General features: G+C 40.8%; 3 protein-coding genes across 4 annotated transcripts; 2 read left to right on the top strand and 1 right to left on the bottom strand.

The window, feature by feature from the left end:
• Window positions 1–23: 23 nt before the first annotated feature.
• pgap6 (post-glycosylphosphatidylinositol attachment to proteins 6) lies at window positions 24–7068 on the top strand. The gene is given in 14 exon segments (XM_054596435.1): window positions 24–181; window positions 435–618; window positions 893–1094; window positions 1700–1827; window positions 1954–2216; window positions 2331–2484; window positions 2486–2660; window positions 2781–2880; window positions 3323–3437; window positions 3946–4088; window positions 4353–4531; window positions 6010–6156; window positions 6280–6396; window positions 6531–7068. Coding segments are annotated over 14 exon segments (2301 nt in total). The 5' UTR covers window positions 24–117; the 3' UTR covers window positions 6861–7068.
• A 3941-nt stretch (window positions 7069–11009) lies between these two features.
• rgs11 (regulator of G protein signaling 11) lies at window positions 11010–18737 on the bottom strand. Its single transcript, XM_054596301.1, is given in 17 exon segments — window positions 11010–11624; window positions 11708–11790; window positions 12383–12521; window positions 12607–12694; window positions 13313–13428; window positions 13642–13755; window positions 14113–14174; window positions 14268–14297; window positions 14735–14803; window positions 15865–15946; window positions 16075–16151; window positions 16331–16389; window positions 16616–16667; window positions 16915–17021; window positions 17972–18022; window positions 18304–18400; window positions 18667–18737. Coding segments are annotated over 17 exon segments (1428 nt in total). The 5' UTR covers window positions 18730–18737; the 3' UTR covers window positions 11010–11485.
• Window positions 18738–19572: 835 nt separating this feature from the next.
• Window positions 19573–24800, top strand: ints15 (integrator complex subunit 15). Of its 2 annotated transcripts, none has more exons than XM_054596253.1 (8): window positions 19573–19685; window positions 20091–20291; window positions 20377–20598; window positions 20811–20976; window positions 21160–21437; window positions 21556–21793; window positions 23077–23116; window positions 24322–24800. In XM_054596253.1, exons 2-8 carry the CDS (start codon window positions 20097–20099, stop codon window positions 24536–24538), a joined length of 1356 nt encoding a protein of 451 aa, XP_054452228.1. In that variant the 5' UTR covers window positions 19573–19685; window positions 20091–20096; the 3' UTR covers window positions 24539–24800. The 2 variants fall into 2 exon arrangements, with proteins under 2 accessions (XP_054452228.1, XP_054452230.1); XM_054596255.1 differs by lacking the exon at window positions 19573–19685 and adding an exon at window positions 19709–19913.
• The last annotated feature ends 830 nt before the right edge of the window (window positions 24801–25630 follow it).

Below are 25630 nucleotides of genomic sequence, written 5' to 3'. Positions count from 1 at the left end.
ACAAAGAAAACCAGGAAGTGCTGTGCACGGAGAACGATTTCTCCTTAGCGACAGATTTGTGTTACAAATCGTGTGGTTTAAGGACGATGTCATGGTTCAGACACTCGTGAAGGAAACATGGACTTTTGTTTTCTACGGGGTCTCCTTTTCGTCGCCCTGACAGCGGGGACGTTAGCAGACGGTAAGTGTGTTTACACCAAAAGAGAACGAAGACAGAGGAAACCGCTGTTAGCATGTTTGCTAGCTAACTATCTGGTATCACGTTGACCTGACTCCTCGCTCTGTGAAGCTGTATCACACGTCCACATGGTTAAAGACTGTCTTTTTACAAACTACTAACTTACTTACAGACACACTATGGATATTACTTTACAACACTCAGCAGTAAAACTGTGTCTGTGCTCTTTCATGCTATGACATCTTGTCCCCTATAGATGGACAGGTGACGTTTGTCTCGGAGCTCTCGTCCAAACCTGCTCAGAAGCTGTCCAAGTATGGTTGGTATGGCAACGTGAGGCTGCAGAGGTTTCACATACCAGAGGAGACAGCCATCGCTCGCTGGCTGTTCTCTGTCACCAAGGGCCACACCTTCAACTGTGGACAGCACAATGTCACCATGTAAGACCATTGTGACTCTTCTGTGTCTCAATTTTCACCAAACACTTTTTTTGTTTTTTTGAAACTTGGCCCTTTGTTTGTTTCTGCACTGTACTTTTGCTCTGGTTTATGCTCTTAGATGCTTGTTTAAGAAAGGAGATGCACTTATGACTTCTGGTGACTAGTATACACTTATTGTAAGTCGCTTTGGATAAAAGCGTCTGCTAAATGACTGTAATGTAATGAAACTTATGTTGAAATTCTCTCTCTCTCTCTCTCTCTCTCTCTCTTGTAGCCATATTCAGTACGGGGCCCCTCCAGTTATAAACCCGACGAGCTCGGTGTTTCCCAATGAAACTCTATGGAGCCCCTGTCTGTCTCTGATCCTTCCGGTGACCTCACAGAGCTCCACGACCTTTAACCTCTCCGATCCTGCCCCCGGTGTTTGGTACGTTGGTGCCCACTTGCCTGAAGATGATGGCCGCATAGAGCAGAAGGTTTGTATGGAGCCGTACACATGTGCATGTGCTTTGCTTTTTGTAACTATTTTTTGTTGTTATGAGTCCTGATGGAGATTTGTTTTCCCCCCTGGACATATGCACACAAACTGTGCTGATTAAAAGTCCTGCAATTATCATGAGGACAGTTTTGAAGAAAGATGCGTCACAACTTATTTGAATTCTTTGTGGCCTGAATGTTTAATTTTTCCACTTCATTTACATCTCTGTCCATCATATTTGTCTGAAAAAGAATTTAGTTTTGCATTGAGAGGCCAAGATAACGTGGCAGTATTCCTATCATGCTCTATCTGAAAATGATCCTGTAACCCAAACCTGTTCCACCGGAGCAGGGGGAGGTGGATTGTGTCTCATGTAAAGTAGCTAAACCACATTCTTCTGCTTCGTCTCTATTTGGCTGCTGTTCATATTTCAGAATTGCAGCAGGTAGTGTGGTCTTATTTACCAACGGATGGCCTTGAATGATCATTTCTACTACATTTTTTCTTATATCTCTGTAATTGTATTTTTGTGTACATTTGTCCCCCATTGTTCTACATTGTTTTATTATTTATGTTTTTATATTTTTTGTCTTTTTTTATTAGGGCTTTCCGTCTTGCTCATACTTCTTCCAGCCGCAGCTATCAATCAGGAGAGCGGTGGACACGCCCACTTTACAGCAGGGCACATTCCTCCAGCAGACCGCAGCTCCTGACAGACCTGCCCGCCTTAAGTAAGAACTGTCTGTGTGTGCATGTGTATACATTTTTCCCCCCCTGGTCCCATCCTTTATTCCTTTTATATATATATCTCTTATCAGTCTATACAAGTCCAGTTCATTTATCTGTGTCTGTCTTAGGTTGTATGTTCCAGAGTTTGCCTCCTCTCTCTCCATCTCTGTGGCTGACTGTTCGTCAGAGGACGGAGCCGACGGAAACTGTTCACTAGTCCTCAGGCTCGGCTCTACTTCTCTGCAGCACCGCCCAGTAACAGTGAACTGCTCAGGGATTAGCTGCTCTGCAGCTCTTTCTAACCCACCTTGGGATATGTGGTTACGAGTTGTTGTGGAGAGCAGCCAAGACAACAGTACTGTGACCTTTAGCATCGTCTCAAACTACACAGGTGAACACAGAAACACACTTCCAGAAACTAAAATTTCCCACATTATGTCGCCGTTCTAATCCACTGTCAGTGTGTGAAATTTATTCTATTCTGCTCTGTGTGTGTCTCCCTCAGTGGGGTGCAAGCCAAAAAGTGTAGGCCTTAATGTAGATGATGACATCAACAAGCTCCGTGGCAACAGCAGCTATACCAACTCAACATCAGCAGACAACAACTCCACTATTCCAGACGCAGTCACCTTAAGCAACGATTCAGCAACCCCGTTGTCGGTGTGTGTGGAGCATCCCTGTGCTCTACGAGGAGGTGGATGTTCTGTCGCTACGATTCACTCCTGCCACTGGACCCAACATCAGCGTCACAGATACACACCCCACACTGCTCACTTACCCCCTGCACACACTTGCCACCGGTGGTACACTGAACCTACAGCTCACACTTAACGCTGTGAGTACTAGTGAAATAAAACACATTCAATCTTACACTATTCTGATTAAAGCCTGTTAGATTACAGAGTGTCAGAGTAAAGATTGTGTGCTTTTTTACTATGTGTGTGTGTGTGTGTAGACTAATGCAACCCTGGGAAACAGCAGCAGCAGTGTGGTGGCCTGTCTCTCTCCGTGGGCTCCAGTCCTCGAACTCAACCACTCCCAACCCTGTCGCACAGGTAGCACAGATAACCAGAGGGATTTTTGCACATTTACACTTGGGAATTGATACATTAAACACCTGGGAGTACTTTCAGTAGGTTAATGAATCAGGTAACATATAAATAGCAGAAAATGGGGATGTAGGATTGATGATGAATAACACAATAGGAATCGACAACTTAGTCCAGCTGTTATAAAATAGCAAAGACGTACAAGTAAAAAAATATACATTTATGAAATAGGAACGTCAACCTTTCAAAGGTGTTTTGCTGCCTTCTGTCAAGGGCATGCCGAGATGGGTACCAGCTCTGCTATGACTTAGAAATAGAACTTCGAAGCTCTTATTAAGAAATACGTGTCATTGTACCCTGTAGACAACAATATATCGTAAAGCTTGACTTTGCATTATGAAAATAGAATTTGGAGACACCTCTCATGTATGTATTTATTTATCTGCAGCTTTGTTTGGAGGGTACAGTGTTCGTGTGAATGCCAGTGATCCCAAAGCTGTGGTCCGGCTGCCTTTTCCTCAGTCAACAACATGGTACCTCACCCTGCAGCTTGTATGCAACAGGTAACCCACACATTTCTAACTCTCTCTAAAAATGTGTATCTAAAATACTTCTACATATTTAATGCACCTGGGACATTTCTTTATTTTGTATCCTCCCTCAGATCAGGATAACGCTACTCTCAACAGACAATATATGTTTTTCAAATTCACACATGTATAGTCTACACATATGTAATGCCTTTGTAGTCATATCTGTGCTCTTGTGTTTTCCTCATCCCTGTCTATTGTTAAATTCTCCTTGCACATTAATTCTTTCTTCATAGTTTGACTTTAAACTACAAAATGTTTTATACATGAACTTACAGTACAGCTTTCCTCATATTTAGAAATCTATATTCAAAGCAACAATACATTTTTTGTCTATGTACATTTTTATTTAGTCTTTGTATTGAAAGACTTGCTAAAGCAATTAAAGTGCATAAAACTAGATGTGAGGCAAAGGCATTTGTGGTTGTCCATGTGTTTAATATGTGAAATGTGTGTGTGTGTGTGTGTGTGTTTCTTGCAGCAGTGATTGTGTTAATACATCATTGGTGTCTGTGGTCCCAGAGGTGTTCATCAGTGCCTGTGTAGAGGACTGTGGGACATACGGTGAATGTAGACTACTGAGATCCTATAGCTACCTGTACGCTGCCTGCGTCTGCAAGGCTGGTAAGACTCTCTCTATCACACACAAACACAAACACAAACAAACACACAAACACACACACACACACAAACACAAACACAAACAAACACACACACATAGACATCAAGTTACTTTGCCTTGACTTTAATAACTGAAGTAACTAGTCTATCCTTGCTTAAACAAAAATCAGAAGTTTCCTAACTGTATTCTTTCTAGTAATTTATTGATTGATTCCACTATGTATTTATTTGATTTCATTAAGTGAATGAGTGTGTGTGTGTTTGCAGGCTGGAGCGGTTGGGGCTGCACTGATGATTCGACAGCTCAGTCGTACCGTCGCCAGTTGACGGCAACTCTGCTGCTCACGCTCAGTAACCTGTCCTTCTTGCCTGCCATCGTGGTGGCCATCAAACGCTGCTACATCACTGAGGCCTCCGTCTACCTCTTCACAATGTTCTTCTCCACGGTAACACACACGCACACACTCAGGAACACACACACACACATGCATACATGTGGGGAAATGCTGAGCATGTAGAGTTAAAAGGTAGTTTGGTATTTTTCAACTTTGACCCTATTAGATCATGTTTTTGTGTCTAAATGACTAATGGGGACGACAGTTTCTGAAACAGGTTTAGTATTTAGCGAGAGAGCTTCCTCTCACAGGCTGCAATATAATCCTATCGGGGCAAAGTGGGGCCGTCATTTTCGTCCATTAATGGTGCGTGTTTTTGCCACTGACAGGCTCTGATTAGTATAACAGTATCTGACATTTTCCAAAGCGTCTCGCTCAAGGTGAATTCTCATTCTGAAATCTTGTGATTTGACGGTTTTCCAGAAGAGAACGATGGAAACACAAGTGCCAGCCAGGCAGAGTTGTGTGTTGGAGTACAGAAAGCGTGCTCTTATCTAAAAGACTTTCAATATCATTGCCGAATATTTAGACGATTTTGACAGTGTTGATGATGTGTTTAAATCCGATGGCCGCCCGTATTCATTTGAGCCGCAAAACGGGGATGAAGAGCTTCTCCAAATTAAACAGCCTAGGAGAGGGAGAGAGGAGAAAACAAAAGTTTTCTTTGAGTGGGACTTGGACACAATAACAAACAGAACAGATCAAGCTAAAGGTAAGGCAGAGGTACAGTTTTCTGTAGGGTCCTCTTCATAATGCTTACAGACACTTAGACTCCGATTTCGATTATGCCAGTGGCAAAAACAAGCACATTTGAGTGAACCAACGTTACATTGACACTGCACAACTGCCCTCGCAGCATGTTTCGTGGCTGCTAGTTACAGCACTCTCCCTCAATACTGGACATAATTCAGAAACATGACACAAAAACATGAGAAAGTATAGTCCAGTTTAAAACGCTTTGAAGTTACCTTTTTAATGCACAAAGTGTACCTTTTACAACTCATTGTATTTTTAGGAATGAATGCTGATTAACAAAGTAGCATATTGATATGGTATAGGGATGCTTCATCCAACTGTGGTCAGCTAATAATAATGAGCTAAAAGTGCTACGTACAGTACTTTATCACACCTATCAATGTGTTTTGGAGGATTTAGTTAACTGTCTCTCTTAATTACTTTCAGGATGCTTCTTACTACCAGGTGTGGTAGTAGAAATGCTTACAGAACACGTCTGTTTGCTAAGTATTGCTATTAATGGAGTTGTTGGTATAGCCTGTAATGGTAGATACCTTCAGTTAAAAATGATAGATTAATCCAGACCACACAACACACAAATTTAGAAGCATTTTTACCTTACTGAATTATTGTTTTTGTTTTACATTTCTGTAATAACCTGAGTTATATTAGTCATTATGGACACGTCTATATGCATGTGTTATATGTTACTGTGGGGAAGGAGGGCCTTAATTCTTAATAAGGCAGTTTTGTAACATTCATAATATTTTTTTCTTCTTCTTTTCATATTCTAGTTTTACCACGCATGTGACCAGCCAGGTGTAGCAGTAATGTGCATAATGGACTACGATACCCTACAATATTGTGACTTCCTGGGGTCAGTCTGTGCCATCTGGGTCACCATCCTGTGCATGGCTCGCATAAAGGACACATTCAAATATGTAAGACACTGACTAATGCCTATTTTCCTTTTAATGATATTATCACACTGAACTGAGGATTCATGTATTTTCATATATAAGTGCTGAGATTTGTTTATATTCGTCTTTTTCCTGTGTGTGCAGACTCTGTTTATGCTCGGGGCTCTGCTTATAGCCATGTCGATGCAGCTGGACCGCAAAGGCCTGTGGAACCTGTTGGGTCCCGTCCTCTGTGCCATACTGTGCATGGTCACTGCCTGGGTGAGACATACAATAAAGAGAGTTTATAAAAAAAAACACAACCGCTGATGGGAATCTGCTGCTGACTTCCTTGTTGATTTAAATGGGGAGAAAACAAAAGAGTTGTGCTAAATCCAGTTCTCTTTTGTTTACAGGTGTACCGGGGAGTGCAGCGACGTCATTGCTACCCGCCTTCATGGAAACGCTGGGTCCTCTTCCTGATCCCCGGGGCAACCTGTGCCCTCGTCGGGGTATTTTTGTACATTTTCACTGAGACCGAGGACAACTACTACTACACACACTCGATGTGGCACATCCTGGTGGCCAGCTGTGTGGTGTTCCTGCTGCCGCCTAAGGAGAAGAACAGGGAGGCGTCGGGCTGGAGCAGGGGCTGGAGCTGGAGCTGGAGCTGGAGCTGGAGACCCCGGGTATGTGGGTACACGCTCTGTCAGAGCGACAAGGATGAACTCTACACTGTCACATAGTAGGACAGGAGACTCTGTAAGGAAGCAAAGTGACTACGCTTTGATTGTTAAACAGCACGGAAAACATTCACATAAGGTAAAAAGATAATGTGTTGACAAAATCTTACAAAATAATTTAAGACTCTGACTCTTCAAAGTTTCTTTATATCTTAAATCAAACATTAAATTTAGACCTATATTCTCATAGGTCTACCATTTTTATGTTCAACTCTCCTCATATTTGAATGAAAAAGATCTGTAAACTCTTAAATAATCTTACACACACACACACACACACACACACACACACACACACACACACACACACACACACACACACACACACACACACACACACACCATTTAACACAAATTAAATCTGGTGGTTCATTAGACAAGCTTAGGTATGAACATTAAAACCTCCAGGGATCAAACCACCTGACCTTTGACCTCATGACCAGAGACCTGTACTATGAAGCAAGTTCAACATACTGAGTTCCCGCTTAGCGGCACTCAACAGTGGTCATCAACTCGGTAAGTCAACCCAGGGTTTCTCCATATGGCTATGAGCGCGTTCACATATATGACCAAGTCTATTGTTAGTCGAGCGGCATATTTTATGAACAAAGAGCAAACTATAATATCAGACAAATGCAAAGAATGGAAACTTCTTCTTCCAGGCTAAAAGCAGCTGCAAAACGCAGGAAGAACAGCTGGCAAAACAAACATGGACTCTTTGAATGTGTAGATTAACAGCCTGAACGGAAAACACAAATGTAATGATAGTCGGATCTATCGTGCTCTAGATGGGGCAGTGATATTATAAGCCTTTTAAATTTACCCATTCACGCAGTCTTTTTTTGCCAGCTTTCCTTTCTGCATTTGGCAGAATTTAAACTTTGTTCCTAACTTTTTTGTATTAGTGTAATATTATTTCACGACCCCCTGACCAAGCTTTGATTGGTAAGTAGGCGGTGCTTGTATAAAAGTTTATCTGTTATCTCAACACATTCTCACTCCCAACTCGTCACACTATGAAGCTCTAGTTACCTCTCTAGAGTCAGTTTAAGATTCGTCAGAGACAGCGTGTCAGTTTCCACTCTTTTTTTTTTTTTTTTTTTTTTTTTTTCCTGGGGCAAAATAAAATTGGGTCTTAAAAGGAAGTGAGGTTTAGGCAGCAAAAAAGTTAGGATTAAGGAGAAGAGCATGGTTGATAACTTAACTGACGAATGACTGGCATGACTAGCGACTAATGTGACTCACGTTAGACAAAACGTCAACGTTTACTTTTAGTTTAACACAGCATACGAACAGCGGCCTCCTGGATGAAAGTCCTGTGTTTGTTTGTTTAAGCCTGAAGTTACCTCTCTCTTCCCAAATCCTTTCTCGTAGTACAGGTCCCTGGAATTTGTACATATTTTGTATGTACATGTAGGCTATGAAATCAATATTTGAAATATTTATAAGGAATAGCACTTTATGGAGCAACTCTTAATCTTTATATTCAGATTATCATTGAGTCTTCCGATAAAGTAAACAATATTTATTGTCGATGTAAACACTCCTCATTTTTGGATCTTCTTGTATTTTCATCAACTTTTTTTTTCCACTTTGGCTTTTTGATCCATTTGAGATGTGCTTGATTATTGACTGCCATGTAGTTTAAACAACCTTTTAAGATAGTTTGGCTTTGTAGCTTCGTTCTTTCACCCATATTACATGGTCTTCATCAACCAATGAAATTAGCTTTTTATAATCAAAGTATAATTGCAGAACAGCTTGATAAGTTGTTTACCACATTGGTCATGCCTTCCCACAATCCACATCTCAGGCCTGTAGTACATGGACAGAGGTTATATCCATGCGCAGCTTTACACGCAGCGTGTATTGAAATGGAATGACTTTCTTTTCTTGTCTACTCTACTCTCTTATCATCTCATGTTTATTTTCCCGCTCTTAAATTTCACCAGATCTTCCTTTTTACCAACACTCTTTCCGAAGCACTTTTTATGGTTAAAAAGCAAACCCCACGATGTAATGTATACAACCCATATGTGTATGAGGGGGTACTATGAATGTATATTCAGATTACTGTGTCCAGTGCCTCCTCTTGTATGTATTATTCTGGGAACGAGTGCACTGTATCCACTGTATGAATTTGTGTGTTTTGTCTCTTGAAACGTCGAAGCTACTGAGCACTTTCCATACTTTATTTAATTTAAGACATATACAATATGTGTTGTCTTTTTCTAAGTGTCCCATGCTGTGATGGTTTTCTCATTGGGATTTTGCACAGGGTCAAATTGACAGTTCTGTCACACTTGATTTGCCTTCTTTTCCTTTTTTTTTTTTAAAATAATGTGTTTTACTCCTGTATGAGAGAGTGTGAATCACCTTATTTAGTTGTCACATTTCATTAAGAGTATCAAAGGCACTGTACCACTACAACACACTGTAGCTCTTATGTGTGTAAGAATGAAGAAATGCGATGTAAAACATGATATTCCTTCCTTTTATGGTCTATTACTTTATAATCTGTTCAAAAATCTGAAATCTGAAAGCATTTAGCCCACCAAAAATAAATCTGTGGTATAAAGGGAAAGGTTTCATGATTTTTTTTTTTTTCCTCAGGCACTCACACACACACACACACACACACACACACACACACACACACACACACACACACACACACACACACACACACACACACACACACACACACACACACACACACACACACACACACACACTGTCACGCAATAAGAGTGGATGGGGCAATGGAGGAAAGCGGATTATCATAATCCTCAGAAATATAGAAAGTGCTTGTTTGTTGAAATACACATTTTACTGTGTATGTGTGTGTGAGTGTGTGTGCACTTGTATAAGTCTTATTTGCTTGTGTGCCCATATATGGCTTACCTCCATTAGTAAATCTGGTGGGCTCTCATGTCCTGCAATGCTGACACGGATCAGAGCTACGGATCGCAGCATCCAGCCTTACTGCTCACTGTTTTTCAAAATCGAAGTAGCTAAGGCCGACATCCGGATTTTTAATCCCTAGTATGAACCAAGCTTAAAAAAAAATGGATCCTGCATTTCCCATATGCAACTAAAAAGTATCTTTCATAAGATCTAAATGACCTCATCTTTAAAACTCCTTGTCAACCGTTTATATAAAAGGATTTCTATCTAACTGAAGACATAAGATCCTCCCCCACAGCCGTAGAATATATTATACAACTGTTTTCACAGACTGACTTTAGAGCAGTGATTCCCAACCTGGGATTGAGATAAATCTGAGGGGTTTAAAGATAATTAATAGAGGTAAAAAAAAAAGAAAATAATTAATGTGTTCTCCACAAAATTAGGTTTATTTCTTGTAAATACTCTGTCATTAGTTTTTGCTATTTTTCTTTTGAAATACTGGATGCTTACACCTTGTCAGCTCTCACTCGTATAAACAATGGTCTGAGAAAGAAAAGTTACACTTTGGTTGTAATGCTCTCAACTCATGTTCACACTCAGACCTTAACCTGTGATTACGTTTAGACATTTGTCCATTTTTAGGGCTCACAAGATAAAAATGTTTGGACCCACTAATGTACAAAGTTAAATAATGCTGGTGTTACTTTAACCACATACAGCCAGTAGAGGGAGCCAGTCCAGTAGAGGAAACCGCAGCTCCTATGGGATCAATGGAAGGAATCAAAATCTGAAAGGTTATTAGATGAAGGGGAAAGGTGTATTAAGAAATAAATAAGTTCAGACACAGGATCTGAAGATAAAGAGAACAGTATGAGCAGACAGATGGCACTGTAGGGAACAGACCTGAGCCAATGTTTTCTGCAAATAGCAGCTGTTTTTTAAACTTCTGGAAGTTGCTTTCAAATGAACTCCGTGAATGGAGCTCTATAATTCAATATTACAAAGCCATCGCATCTGGAGTTTAAGAAATGCTCAAACAAACCATTTAAAGGCGTTGTGGTTAAAATAGACCCAAGGGCTACAAAGAGAAGATGAGAACGAGAGGAAGTCAGGAAAATGAAAGCAAATCCACACACTCACAGTTTACCACAGCATGCAGAGCTGAGAGCAAAACACAACACCGAATGCAATTGTGACATTTTATTGGGATGAAAACATGCTCGAGCAAAATGAACAGCGACAACTGAGACAAATGAGTATTTTCCAGCATGGAATGAACAAATCCAGCAAACTGTACGATAATCAAAAGTATGCTGAGGTAAAGTTTTGACTAAATACATATTTTACATCTCTAATGGTCTATAAACAACCCTTTTGCCTAAACCTGCTTATGAGAGACAGAGTAGATTCTATAAAAAGGCTATAGAGGCAGAAAGGAAGACTTGGTATTAGAAGTCAATATCAAAAACAGCAGGACTGAGATGGGATGTAGATGCAGAATGGCTATACTTCCTGTGCTCTGAGAATTAGATGTAATGCTGCTGAGAAACGCATTAACACCTGTGCTCGGGGAGGAAATGTAATGTTGCAGCGCTGAATGAAAAGTTCTGCCTTCACACAGAAAGTTTTACTTTTAAGTGAAAAAGTATTTGGGTGGTTACTAACAGAGACAATGGATGCTGAGATTGCGTCTAAGGTTTTTTGTTTGGGGCCCGACATCAGACATGGGATCCGGCTGCAGAGTTGGTACCTGCCTGTCCGGCCCCCTTGGCATTCCCGTCTTCTTCTGTCGCCTGGATGACAGCCTGAGCGGGGGAGGGGCTGGAGTGACGCTGGCGTCTCATGAAGGGGAACACACTGAGAGGAAGGAGTGTGATGTTGGAGAATTAATCTCTTCATGTAAAAGTAAAGTAAAAGTGGTAATTAATGTGTCATTTTACCTTTTCTTTGTCTCCTGGGGGACAACAGCTTTGGCCAGCATGTTCTTATAGAGGTCAGACTTAAGATATCTCGGGTAAGAGTCCTTTATACACAAAGACACGCACACACACACACACACACACACACACACACACACACACACACACACACACACACACACACACACACACACACACAAATTCAACATTACGACCTAAATATGTTCTAATAGCTGTCAGCTAAACTTTAAAGTTGCCATTATTATGTGTCTTCTTTTATATTATGTACAATGAAGAAATGCTATATCCAAACAAAGTTGGCTTAAAAAAAAAAAATGACCAGAAAAAATGTGCTTGGTTTGAATTCTATCAGAAATGATTTGATTTTTTAGGTTTTTATTTTTTAGGTTTTTAGGAAAATCAATTAGCAGATTTATGAAGCTTGTTAAAATATTCTATAGAAATGAATTAAAACCATTGGATGCCTGGAAAATAATAAAAAGGTGAATTCAGATTCTTCACCCAGTAGCATGTTTGGTAAATATTTAGCCAAAATTGTAAAGTATAATTGATTTAAGGCAAAAAACATGCTTATCGGCTGGTTTGGTCCATTAAGACTGAGGCTGTGACAAGTGTCCTGTTATTCCAGATACAGACCTAAAGGAGAAAGTCTCAAGTATCAAACTACAATCAAACCTTCTTCATGAGAAAGTAGATGTGCATTTGTGCGTCGTCCATGACAAAACGATGTGGTCGTCTGATCCCACCTAGAGTTTTATCCATCGTCTTACTGTCGATGTTGACCCAACGAGCAGCTCCAGGAGCCAGGAAGTTTCTGAACCGCACACAAACAAGTGGCAGTCATCTGACAGGAAATATAAGTGGTTTATTTCTGTGTGTTTGAGTGCTTGTACGCTTACTTGTAGATCTCTTCCACTTTCTCTATGATCCTGGAACTTTCTCCATGCCTTATATCCTCACAGGCCTGCCAGAAACACAGGTTCTCCGCTAGCAGAGAGACAGATAATGAGATGTTGGGTACGTACAAACAATGAGAGACTTTTTATATCATAGCTAACCTCTGTGGAAAACCACGGCCCTTGACAATATTTCATAAGTCTGCATGAGTGAACAGATCCCTTTCCTGTTTATGTCTCTACTCTCCCTCCTTATCTATTCTTTCCATTCCTCTTAACTAACCATGTCGTGAAATTAATCTTCTTTTCCACTGACTCAACCCTTCCGTCTTTAACTGCTGGGATTGGAAAATGTCATTCGGGGGAAATAATGAAATTCTGAATGCTAATAAGGGTAATAATCAGTTTAAGATGATTGTCCCAATTAAATTCATTTTTCTCTCTTCATTATTGTGATACACTTCTCCATATGTAATTCTGTTTGCAGCAGTCCATTGCCAACTTGTACCTCATGATGGTTGTGATTCAACCTCTAAAACAGAAGTTTGTTTAGAATAGAAATAAGAAGGTTTGAGGCAAACACATGGGATGCTCTGTGTCTGAATTCCTCACACCAAGTTGGCTCTGATTCCATCCCCAAACCTTATCACCAAATGTTTTCACATTTGTATTTTGAGTTTATTCCAACACTTCAGTCACTCTTTCTTACCACTAAACTCTTTCTCCAGGTACGTCATGAACTCCCGCCTCCCCATGATGTCTTTGAGAAGCTCCATGAAGCTGAAGCTCCAGCGTTCCACCCTCAGACGTGTTGGTGTAGGCACCCTGCTCATAAAAACACACCAACAACACAAACATATCAACTGGCACTATGAATAACTGTGGTAACGTTGTACTACACAATTAATCGACAGGTTAAGAGATGCTACAAAAGCTGAAACAAGCTAAACTAAATGACTTTCATCCTTTGGACCACTAATGTGGACCGTAGTTTGGATTTGTTATAACGTGTGCGTATATCTGTGTGTATTTTCTCACATTTCTGAATTCATTGTCCAGTGTGCGGTGTCATCAGAGATCCAGGGGTTACTGGGGAGGCAGCCTTGCATAATGGGGTCGTGGTTCAGGTACTGCTCGCTGTAATTCACAAAACTGCAAATACGCACACAAAAGGCAGAGGCACGTCATAAACAAAAACACACACAGTTCTATTGGATTGCTGGCGATCATCAGATATAATGGCCACTAATTCCAACTTGCCTCAGGAAGCATCCATTAGTGGCTCTTATAGTGGGAGCATTAAGCCTTATGTGCATGTGTGTGTGCGTGCATGCTGGAGATGTAGAGTTTGGTTCAGGCAGTCCAGGCCTGCGAGTCCATTAGTTCTTGTGTGCATGTGCACTAGTGGCTTTGGATAAAAGCGTCTGCTAAATGACTGGAATGTAATGTAATGTAATGTAGTGCATGTGTTTGTGTGTCAGCAAGTGTGTTAGTCAAACTGACACATACCCTTCTAGGCAGATGGATGACTTTACACGGTTTCTTCCAAGGGCCCTTCGACAGGTTTCCAGCTGTAAACAAAAGCAAAAAGGCACACAAAGGGAGCTAAAATATACACTCCTTGTACTTAAAGTGAGGGTGTATACATTATATATGATGTTTACCTCGCCTTTGTAGTGGTCACTGTTCTAGTTCTGTTAAGAGAAACACAGTGTCATCACTTTGGGTCACACATGACTGCATTATACATTATTACAGTCGTATCAATAGTAGAAGGCAGCCTCCCTGTGTCTGTATGTGTTCACCCATAAAAACAATGATTTTAAATATTAAAGCAGGATATATTCTGACAAATTGTTCTAATCAGACATCATTCCCATGAGTGACAATTAAGGTGGCTAATCATGTCATGTTTAACCTCTATCTATAATTATAAAGATATTGTAATGCACTGTGTTGTCCATACTATAGTTAAGCTTACTTTCACACTTACTTTGAAACAATCCCAGCAGCAAGACAGTAGGAAAACAATAAAACAGAGACAGAAGCGATTCATAGGAGAGAAGACATGTTATCACAACAGATTTTTCAGGAACAGGACATAAAGAAAAGATGTGATGATGTCACTGACCAGTGTAACTCGTACGCTGAAGTTATTTGGTCTCTCCAGACCCATGTCCAACACATCATATGCCCCAGGCTGAAAGAAATACACACACATACAGTATATGCACGCTAATAACTAAGTGTAGTATGTGTGTGTGTGTGTGTGTGTGTGTGTGTGTGTGTGTGTGTGTGTCTGATGAGAACATGCATGTGTGTGAGCACTTATCCTTCCTCGAGCTTTCCACTCCACTGGCTCTGATTTTTATTCTCAAGCTTCTCTTTCTTTTTCTCCATGTCCTCGTCCCTAATTCATAAGAGCAAGACAAGATGGAGTCTCTCCTCCAAACCCTTGACCTCTGGATCACCCTCTCCACCCTGCCACCCAATTTATTTTTTTAGTTTCCACTCTGATCGTTCTCTCTAGCCATCTCTGTCTAAGAATCCAATAGACTGCAGTGGTTTTAAGACAACATAAAGAAAGTGGGGTATAATGATTATTCTTCTTCTCTCTCCCTGTTCCTCCTCCTCCCCTCACCCCCCCTTTCTCTCTCTCTCTCTCTCTGTCCCTCTCTCTCTTTCTCTCTCTGTCCCTCTCTCTCTCTCGGTTTCCCCTGTTGTCAGCTGAGGCTTTTACCAGATGGGTTGAATATTTCATGTAGAGGCAGAAATATAGAAATACGGTAAAACGTGTTTCTATAGTTGTGTGGGATGAAGTAGCATAGTATGGTATATTTTAGCAGAGCGCAGTTATAGCATAGGATAGTATAGCAAAATTCAGTATTGCATAGTGCAGTAATAGTATAGTATAGTATAGCAGAGTACAGTGTTGTATAGTGCAGTTATAGTAAAGTATAATATAGTATAATATATAACAGTATAGTTCAGTAATGTAGTATAGTACAGTGGAGTGCAGAGCACTATAGTATAGTATAGCATAGCAAAGTATTATATAGTATTGTATGATAAAGAGCAATATAGGGTATCGTATAGTATAGTATAGTTAGTATATAGTTAGTATTGTACAGTTTTCTATGCCAATCCAACACAGTGGAAAATACTGTTGTGTAGAACCGTGTAGTATGATATAGTATAGTGCAGTGTAGTGTAGAACATAGTCTAATACAACACAGTGAAGTACAACAACAGTTAACGTACCGGGGGTCTGTTGATGAGCCAGTAGGCCTGCTCCTGACATTCTAGAACAATGCGGTCAGCCTTCCGCCTCTGTTTGGATGCTCTAAACGTAGATCACACTGTAAGTTTGTGTATGCGTGTGTAAGTGTAAGTGTGTGTAAGTGTGTGAGTGTGTGTGTGTGTGTGTGTGTGTGTGTGTGTGTGTGTGTGTTTGTCTGTGTGTGAGTGTACCTGAGTTGCTCTCTGGCTTGCATCACCACAAAGTCCCAGGTGTGGTTGATCCTCTTGTGTAACAGACTGTACCTCTCCTAAAAAGCGAAGAGGAAAAAAGGACAAGGGATGAATAAGAAAAGAAAAACACAGAGAGAAAAGAGGACTAGAATTTAGAAAAGTTATAAAGATAGCGGCCTGTTAGCCCAGACTCCTGCATAATTCACAACACACATTCTCTGTCTTACTTACACACATAGACGCACACTTTACTCACCTTTTCATACTCCATCAGTTCTCCTTGTTTTCTTATGTTCTTTTTAGCCAAATAGATTGCTGATAAGAAGTACAACAGTAAAGAAATTAATGAATGAGGTTAAGAGATTTGTAACCTGATCTATATGTAAGTTTCGCCCAAAGCTCCTGTAACTGCCTATCAGAAATCTTTTAGTTGTATTTGAAGTGGAAGCTTTCTATTCACGTTTTATAGTGACATGATATGTAAAGGGACTTTACAAAGATCCCCTCTTACCACTCCTGTTTGTTTTTGGCATTGCCTTACCATAGTCCAGCTCTGATGCAGGCCACCGGGTGCTCGTCCAGAAGTAAGGAGTCTGAGAAAAAGAAGTTACATTTTTTTTTTACATTTCTGATAGAGATTGATTGTGAAGCGGATGTGGCAGCAGAGAGTGGCAGATGGATGAGGGATTAGAGAGTGGGCTAATGGAGCGAGAGAGAGCCAGTGATAGAGAGAATGTATCACTTTAGTCAAAAGTGGTAAATAGTTTAAACTGGAAAGAGAGCAGTGGGTTTCTACAAGCAGGAAGAGTCATCATACTGCATGAGGGAGGACCGACTTACCTGGAAGCGGTAGGGCGACTCGTCAGGCCGTAACACGAGAGATCTCGGCTCTTTGAGAGGATAAATGTACCCGTATCTCACCAGCATCCCACTAAGGTGCATTGCCTCTGTTGAACACCAAAGAAGAAACACATTTCTCACAGTTTCAGTGTCTTTAGGTGATCATGAGGGGCTGTAGTCTTAAAGTAGTTCATCCAGCCTTTTATATAAGCTGACCGACCATTGTGGCTACTTTGATAAGGTTTATCACTGTATGATGTTTGATGGCATGTGAAAGAGCTGTTTCACTAGTGATAAAACTCTCAAATTCAGCAAACTGAAGGTGGAAAATCAATAATCAATCAATCAGTTGGCCACAAGGAATACCTACAGTTGTAGAAAATACTGTGGGCCTAATTCGTCATTCCTTTTTTTTTTTTTTTTTTTTAATCAAACACATCTACCCTTTCAGCAATCTCTCTCAAATCAAAGCTTTGTCCCAGTGATGAAATGCTTCATCAATCTTCAGTCTCTCCTCATTTGTTAAAGAGCCCCATTTCCATGACTGACAGCTACCAAAAAAAGCTGTGCGATGCATTTTAATCAGCTTTTACCACTCTCTCTCTCTCTCTCTCTCCTTGCTGACTGGCTCTTCTCTTTCCTCCTTTAGTCTGCTCTGAGGCAAAAGGGACCAGCGGGCTATTTTTTTTCCGACTTCTAATTTACTTTACCTAAGGTAAAGTCTCCTGAGGTGAAAGCTACCACAGGGACGCTAATCAAACCAAGATCATCAGGTGAGTTAATGAAACTTGGATCCTCTGGGGTTCACCCCATACTGTTTACTGGAAACAGCAACCCCTTACATTACACACTCACACGCACACAAACACGCACACAAACACACACGCACACACAAAAACACCTCAGCCCATCAGTTTGAGAGAAAACAACATGTCCTGGCAACACACTAGCAACGACACACAACAAGCAAGGGAAACAGAAACAGAGAATCACAGCAAATACTCACTCACTCACTCTCTATCACGTAAACACAAAATGTATGTATTAGTACACTTACCCTCCTCATTGATACAGTATTTCTGGATCAACCAGGCAATCATATCATGGCCTGAAGAAAAAGAAAGAGTAAAAAAAATAAAGGAGACAAGAAAAGAGGACAAACTTCCTCCCTCTACCCTGCAAAGCATAAAGTATTCTCCAAAAAAATCACTGCTGCATTATGCATGATCGCTGGGACAAACACAAGCTGCAACGTGCATGTCCACATACGGATGCTAATGCCAAATGACATAAAGGGACATATATGCACACACACACACACACACACACACACACACACACACACACACACACACACACACACACACACACACACACACACACACACACCTGTCATGGCATGTGGAATGACAGTGATAAGGAGCCTCTGGTTTCTCATCTTCATGCCCATGTCAGGGTCCTGCATGGCCACAATCACTTTCTCCATCTGTCACACACACACACACACATACACACACAAATGTAGTCACACATAGAAATTCACACACCTACACATGCAGATTAAAAAGAAGATATAAAAACATACATGCATAGGTGAAATATTCTGATAAAACAATGCACATATTGATGTGACACCCTTGCATAACTTGCTCTCATCTTCTCACCGGCTATATATTTCCGGACTCACACAGAAGGTTATGATTTATCACATTTTATGAAATAAGTAAAGCAGACAGAATTATTGAACAATACCTTCCGAAAGCACGCCATTTGATCCCGGTGCCAGCCTCCTTTAGCCAGGGTGTTGATGGTCATCTTGCGGGATGCTTGGGATCACTCGACGGGACGGTAAAGTGCAAGACAGAAGTGCAGCGGGAGCGCGCAGCAGAGTGCACCACTGTTCTCTTTTTTTTCACCCCGTCCGGTGGCTGGCGGGCGCGCCCCCGTGTAGATTATAAAGGATTACAGCATGCCAAAGTGATTTCTAGTATGAAATATAGTCCCTGTACAGAAGCAAAAACAACCATTTGTCTGTACGCGTCTGTATATCTGTAACTGATATGTTTAAGCTCAATCAAATGCAAAAACAATATTAACAAATTCTCAAAAATACGAGTTATGCTACAAATGGTGTACAACCGTACAGTTAAATGGGGTTAGATGTTTGTAACACAATGACACTGCTTAAAGGTCAGGTTCGTTATGGCCATCCAGCAGCACTACAAGCAAAGATTTAGCATCATATACCCTCTCTAAAACATGTAGTTTTCTGAATAAAATAGGCTTAATTTAAATATTATATATAATTGGAATACGTTTATATATAAGCCTATGAATAAATAAAAACAAACATTTTTTTCTTTTATGTAATTATGAGAATGAGGGGGGGAAAGTGTGTTTTACATATAAATAAATGTAACGGTAGTTTTATTTTCCCTTTTGTTTAATTCTGTGCGTGATAACAAACACAGATTACTTTTTTTTTTTTTTTTTTTTTACTTACAGTGTAGGGTAAAATGACTTAAAGAATAATCAACTTTTACTCAGTGTTTTGATGATTGTAAGGTGCCTCGTGTAGTAACACATGCCAACAAAGTATTTTATTGACTTTTAAAAACAACCAGAACTGACTCGGCTGAAAAACGTCCAACTTTTATCCCACGCAGGCTTCCGTAGCAGCAGGAAGTGGAGCTCTCGCCGTTCTGAGACCTTTCCCTAGTCTCAGCCAACGTCAGCTAGCTGTTTAATCATATTACGAGCTCTTTGAAGAGGTAATACATTAATCTAACTAAATACACGTGTTTTCTGAAAAGGCTTCAACGATAACGTTACCTAGCTACGAGAGATTTGTTGCGCAATTTAAAAAACAAACCAGTCTCTTAAGCTAACCTTGCTACCAGCTGTAGCAGGCTGGAGGAGAAACGAGTCACTGTGACACTGCTCCTCATGAACAGCGTTGGCTTACATCTACATACATTTTCTATTACGTGTATTGACAAGTAAGCATAAGATACAAATCAGTGCATTGTTGTGTTACAGCTAGATTGGTTTATTGTTGTTTATCTCTGACTTATTCATTCAAGACCTTGTGAAGCAAAGCCTACAGCAGCATGTCCATGGTGCATTCAATGAGTGTTGAAAATCACTCAAAGCATTGTGTACGGGTCTCTTGTCAGGTGGTGATGGGTGACATTCGTCAGTCGTTGCTGCCTCGCGATGTGCTGAGTGCAGCCAAGGAGCTGCTGTATCACCTGGACATCTACATCTGTAACCTGGTGCAGTCCGGGAGGCAGCCTCCTCAGGTCGACTCCAAAACCCAGGAGCTGGTGGAGGAGTTCATTCTGCATGCACCCAAGGACAGAAACACCCCAGCTAGGGTAAGGCATGACCCTCAAACACTTGTGCCAATATACAGTTTATAAAAGGTGCACATATGGACTGCTGATGTTTATTTTCTTTCAGAGGATGAGTGCTCTGCAGGAGCTCCAGCTGTTGGAGATCATGTGCAGCTGTTTCCAGGAGCAGAGCCGAGACACTGTCCGTCAGCTCATGTTTTCCGCCCTCTTTAGCCTCCAAGGCAACCAGGCAGACGAAAGTCGCATGGCGCTGTTAGGCAAGCTGGTCTCCATGGCAATCGCTGTGGGCAGGGTTCCCATCTTGGAATGTGCTGCTACCTGGTTACAGGTTGGTATACAAACTTTCATACTTCAATGTCCATTATGGTTTGTATGTGTTTTATATGCTTCTATTCAATTTGAGTTTTAGACCTTGAGTGTTAGGCTATACCTGATGGAGTACTTTTGTGTGTGATACATTTCAATTATTACGTGTGTAGATATGTTTGCGTACTATGGATGTACTGAAAATATGCCTCTGGTTATGTTTGATTCCTTCAGAGAACCCACCGTGTGTACTGTGTGCGCCTGGCTCAGGTTCTAGTAGACGACTACTGTAGTATGGTGCCAGGTTCGGGGCCCACACTGCAGAACATCCACAACGCCAGCCCACGCTTCTGCTGCCAGTTCATCACTGCTGTCACCACCCTCTATGACCTCACCACAGGTTGTACCACACAATTGTACAAAAACATTCAAAAAGCCTGGACATAAGACTACATCTGTGAAATTAACATTTTTATTTGACAGAATGAATGTGTTTTGTCATCAACACATTTTTGTTAAACAGCTGAAAATGTCAAATGTTTTGCATCCTTAGCAACATTTTTGTGTGTGTGTGTGTTTTCAGAGGAGCTCACCCCTCCTTTAGAACTCCTCCAGATGATTGTATCGTGGATCCAAGATGACCCTGGTCTGGTCCTAATCAACTTTCTGAACACGGCCCTCTCTGGCAATCAGCCAATCAGCTCACTTGATGTCACGCCATTAGGGGGCTTGGTGCGCTGGTGCGTCAAAGCCCCCCTGGCCTACAAGAGAGACAAGAAAGAGGGGTTAACCAATGGCACCACTGACAGTGAGCCTGAGGTGGGGCCTCTTTTCTCTGCTCTCCATCTGAGTGTCCTACAGGTGTGTGATGTGTTTGGATACATTTACCCACAGCATACATTTATATGAAGTATACAAAACACTTCCAACGTACAAAGGGAAGATAATAAAGCCTCTGTCCGTCTTCTGCCACATGTAGGTCCTCATGCTTTTGCCAAACATACTAAATGAGAAGGGGCTTTTCGGACGCCTGGCACTGCTCCAGACGGAGTCCCTGGCCGCACTGACCTCAGACCTCTCCAGGCTGTTGGACCAGGCCGACAAACACACTCACACATCACCCGCAGATACACGTGGATTGTCTCAGCTGGCCCTGGATCGGCTGGCTCAGGCCCTGCAGGTGGCCATGGCCAACGGAGCTCTCCTCTGCTCGAGAGGTAAGATTATTAAAATGCAAATATATGTGGTGCAGAAGTGGAGGCTAGAAAAGTGGATATAGGAGGGGAATTTCATTTTAATGCAAATTCTTGCCTTGTCATAAGATAAGGCAAAAGTGGTTGCATTATTGGGCCAGAGACTGCAATTTCATTTAACAGATATTCAATCCAGCTCAGTGTACATGCTCTATTTTTCTCTCTGTCCTTTCAATTTATACAATTTTCTATACTAAGCACAATGGAATACCTACAGCTCACAAAGCACATTTCCAACAACACACACTTTTTAAAAATGATCTCTTTGTTTTTTAAATCTGATTTTATGATATTATTGCTCTAAAAGGGACATTTCACCCCCCCCAAAAAAATTACTTTTCCTCTTACCTGTGGTGCTATTTATCAATGGTGTTAGTTGCTTATTTTTGGAGATCTTTGGAGAGTCTTTAGAGATGTCTGCTTTATCCACAATATAATCAGACTATATGGCACTCAGAATGTGGTGCTCAAAGCGGCAAAAAAATACTCAAGGTAATTCGCAGACCTTGCTGTGAGCAGTTTAATGTGGGGACAATTTTCTTTCAACCATAGTTCCTACAAGATATTGCTCACAACAGTAACCAGGTCATGATTTATGGAAAAAAACATTGCTGTTTAGTTGTTTAAATGTTTTTTGGGGGGACTTTGAGCACCACACGTGCCTTATAGTCCCATTATATTGGAAATAAGTCAGTTATCTTTAAGGCCAGTATCTCCAAAACTAGGCAACTTGCACCAAAACGATCTAGATTGAGAAATAGCACTACATTTAAGAGAAGAAAATAGTATTTTTGACTTTAGGGTGAACTGTCACTTTAAATCCACGATCTGTCATTTTTAAATTACACATTTTCAATTTAATTATTCAAATTGTATTTATCCAAGAAGTGTCTTGGGGTCTTTTTTACAATAGAGACCTCAATAAATCTGTCTGTGTGGTGTAGTATCATAAAACAAATGTGCACCTTTACAATAGATTCCCTACTCTACCCTGCTAATATAGATCGGTTAGGGGCTTGTCCGGCCACGCATTTCCTGGTTGATGGATTCATTTGATTCAAAACAGAATTGATATACTTTCATGTCTTTAAACTCAAATGAACATCAGACTCCCACATAACTTTCAACAAATTTGACAAATAAGCGATGTCTAACTGACTAACTGGTTTAATCGGTTATCATATGGATTCTCTCATCATGCCGTGGTGGTGTTCGAGTGCTTATTTCATGCTGCCTTGTCTCTACAGAGGACCTGAGAGCCATCTGTTCCCGCCTGCCACACAACAAGTAAGAACAATTAACTGTCCATTGCCCTTTTACCGTGGAACCATTTCCATGGTTACCTGGTTTCAGCTAGAACTAGAACAAAAGTATCATAAGCGCAGCATCAGCTTAAGGGTCATCTACCTATGTAGATTGCACCATCATGATAAGAGTAAACCTCTTCTATGCTTTATTACAGTATAACATTGTTTGCAAATTCACACAGTGGACAGCACATGGTGCTAAATTAAGGTTGAGTAAACTCGCCAGATAAATTACAGATGACATTTTCTTATTAAATGCTGATGTAACTTTATTTAAAAAGCAAATTTAATTCATGTGTGGTGAAAAAAAAGGTTAAGACATAAATACTTCATTTCTGCAGCCATTTCAGTCTACTTTTCCCTGACAAATAGTGCTATCCTCAGCCTGCTGTGTATTTAGTGCACTGACAACAGTTTTAGAACCATCAACATATTTTCAGTGAGCACATTGCCAAAGAGCGCCAGGTTAATTCCACACACACATAATGTTGTTTATGTTTGATTAATGTAATGAATATATATTACATAAAATTAAAATTCAGAATTATTTCCTCATATAAAGTAGCATGTTTAAAGGGACAGTTCAACTAAAATCAAAATTATAATTTTTTTCTCTTACCTTTTAGTGCCATTAATCAGTCTGAAGTGTTTCGGTGTGAGTTGCAGATTGTTGGCGTTATCGGCCGTAGAGATCAAAGCGGCAAAAAATATATATATTTAAAAAACTGAAAAACTCAACAGCAATGTCGTTTTCCAGAAATCATGACCCAGTTACTCAAGATGTTCCACAGACCATGATGTGAGAAGTTTCATGTCGGATCTATTTTCTAGAAGAACACCCACCGACCGCATCTCTGCACAAAAGGAAGCGTGCATTTATACTCGCTACTGCTAGCTCACTTAGCACCACTGAGCTAGCTAGTGTTACAGCTCGTCAAAACTAGGCAACTCACACCAAGACAATCTAGACTGATAAATAGCACTACAGAGAAGAGGAACATTTTTTATTTCCATGCAAGTCAAAACTGAGCAGCATTCACTGACAAATAAGTCTCTCTGATTTCATCCACCCTCGCAACTTGTTGTGATGTATATCTTCTGCCTAAAAATTACAAATGGAGACAAATCATTTTTTTGTTTGATATGAACATTTATCCTTGTTATTCCTTGCTTTCCCCTCCCCAGTTTGCTCCAGTTGGTGTTGTCGGGCCCAGTGCTGTACTACAACAACATCCACACCCCTCCACTGGCCTTCAGCCCGCACGCAGCTCATTCCCCCATCGCCTCACACCCGACACACCCGGCACACACACCTCTGGCCACCCATCCCTCCTCTCACCCTCAGTACCCCGCTCAGCCTTTCATGACGGGGATGCCGTTCCCCTTCCGACCCAGCCACTAAAAGAAATAATGTCAAACTTGTTTGCAGATGTGAAGTTGTGTGTTTGTGTGTGTGTGTGTGTGTGTGTGTGTGTGTGTGTGTGTGTGTGTGTGTGTGTGTGTGTGTGTGTGTGTGTGTGTGTGTGTGTGTGTGTGTGTGTGTGTGTGTGTGTGCTGCCGTGCATGAATGAATGAATGAATGTAAGTATGAGTGATGTATTATGTGTTATGATGTTAATGAGCAGATTTGCTTCTGCTAAATGTTTGTGAGGCTAACATGTTTGTCCAATAAATATTTTTTTACCTCACTCTTGACGTTGTTCTTCATATCAACCACTTGTGGTCACTGTTGTCTCACTCCCAGCTGCAAATGCTGAACACCAGCTTTCAACTGTCATGTTCCCCTAGACTTCTGGACTTCATTTGTGAATTATGCAAAGTACAGTATGGCATGGAAAGAGACCTCTGCTGTAGGCTTTATTATACTTTATGTACATTATATGTGCTGTTTTTTTTACTGAATGGAACAAGAGTTTAAGAGCTCTTGATGGTGGGAATATATTAGAATAGATCAGTTAGAAAACTCAAACTGCTTCTTATAATCTGCACCAAGCAAGACTCCACATTTAAATGCAAAAAAAATTGTAAGTGAAGGCATACACACCACCGGAGGCTACATGCTGAGCACAAAAGGCACATGTCAAAATGTAGACTGTTCACCTCTGACCTAAACCAATGTGAGTTATTACGTTACCAAATATGACACAGTCTTTTGGAGCCAAGCCCAGTGTGTATAAACTGGGCCCTGTTTCTGGACAGATAGCATATCGTTCCTCTGCAGCCCACCAACATGTGTTTAAAGAAGTTCAACCCTCCCAAGAACCCCAACTGCTCTCATCACATATGAGAATTGCATCATCCATTTCTGCACAGCATCAGTGACTTCAATATTTCATTTCTTTCCACATTAGTACAATTAGTAAATTGGGGATTGAGTTTAGTTTTGGGAGTCCTAATGAGCTTGTGTGTAAACCTGTCTTTTTTTTAATCCTACCTCCTGATATTCTACTTTTATGCATGCTCTGGGGAACCCCTGTGTGTGCTGAGAAGGAAA

This window comes from Anoplopoma fimbria, chromosome 3, assembly GCF_027596085.1.
Source record: "Anoplopoma fimbria isolate UVic2021 breed Golden Eagle Sablefish chromosome 3, Afim_UVic_2022, whole genome shotgun sequence".
Taxonomy (NCBI): domain Eukaryota; kingdom Metazoa; phylum Chordata; class Actinopteri; order Perciformes; family Anoplopomatidae; genus Anoplopoma; species Anoplopoma fimbria.
The sequence above is the reverse complement of the archived record's forward strand: the minus strand, read 5'-3'. Positions and strand labels throughout refer to the sequence as shown.

Coding starts and splice junctions, on each gene's coding strand:
- ints15 (XM_054596253.1), top strand. CDS start 20,097: ATGGGTGACATTCGTCAGTCGTTGCTGCCTCGCGATGTGCTGAGTGCA. Junction 20,599..20,810: donor GTGCTGCTACCTGGTTACAG/GTTGGTATACAA, acceptor TGATTCCTTCAG/AGAACCCACCGTGTGTACTG. Junction 21,438..21,555: donor TCCATCTGAGTGTCCTACAG/GTGTGTGATGTG, acceptor TGCCACATGTAG/GTCCTCATGCTTTTGCCAAA.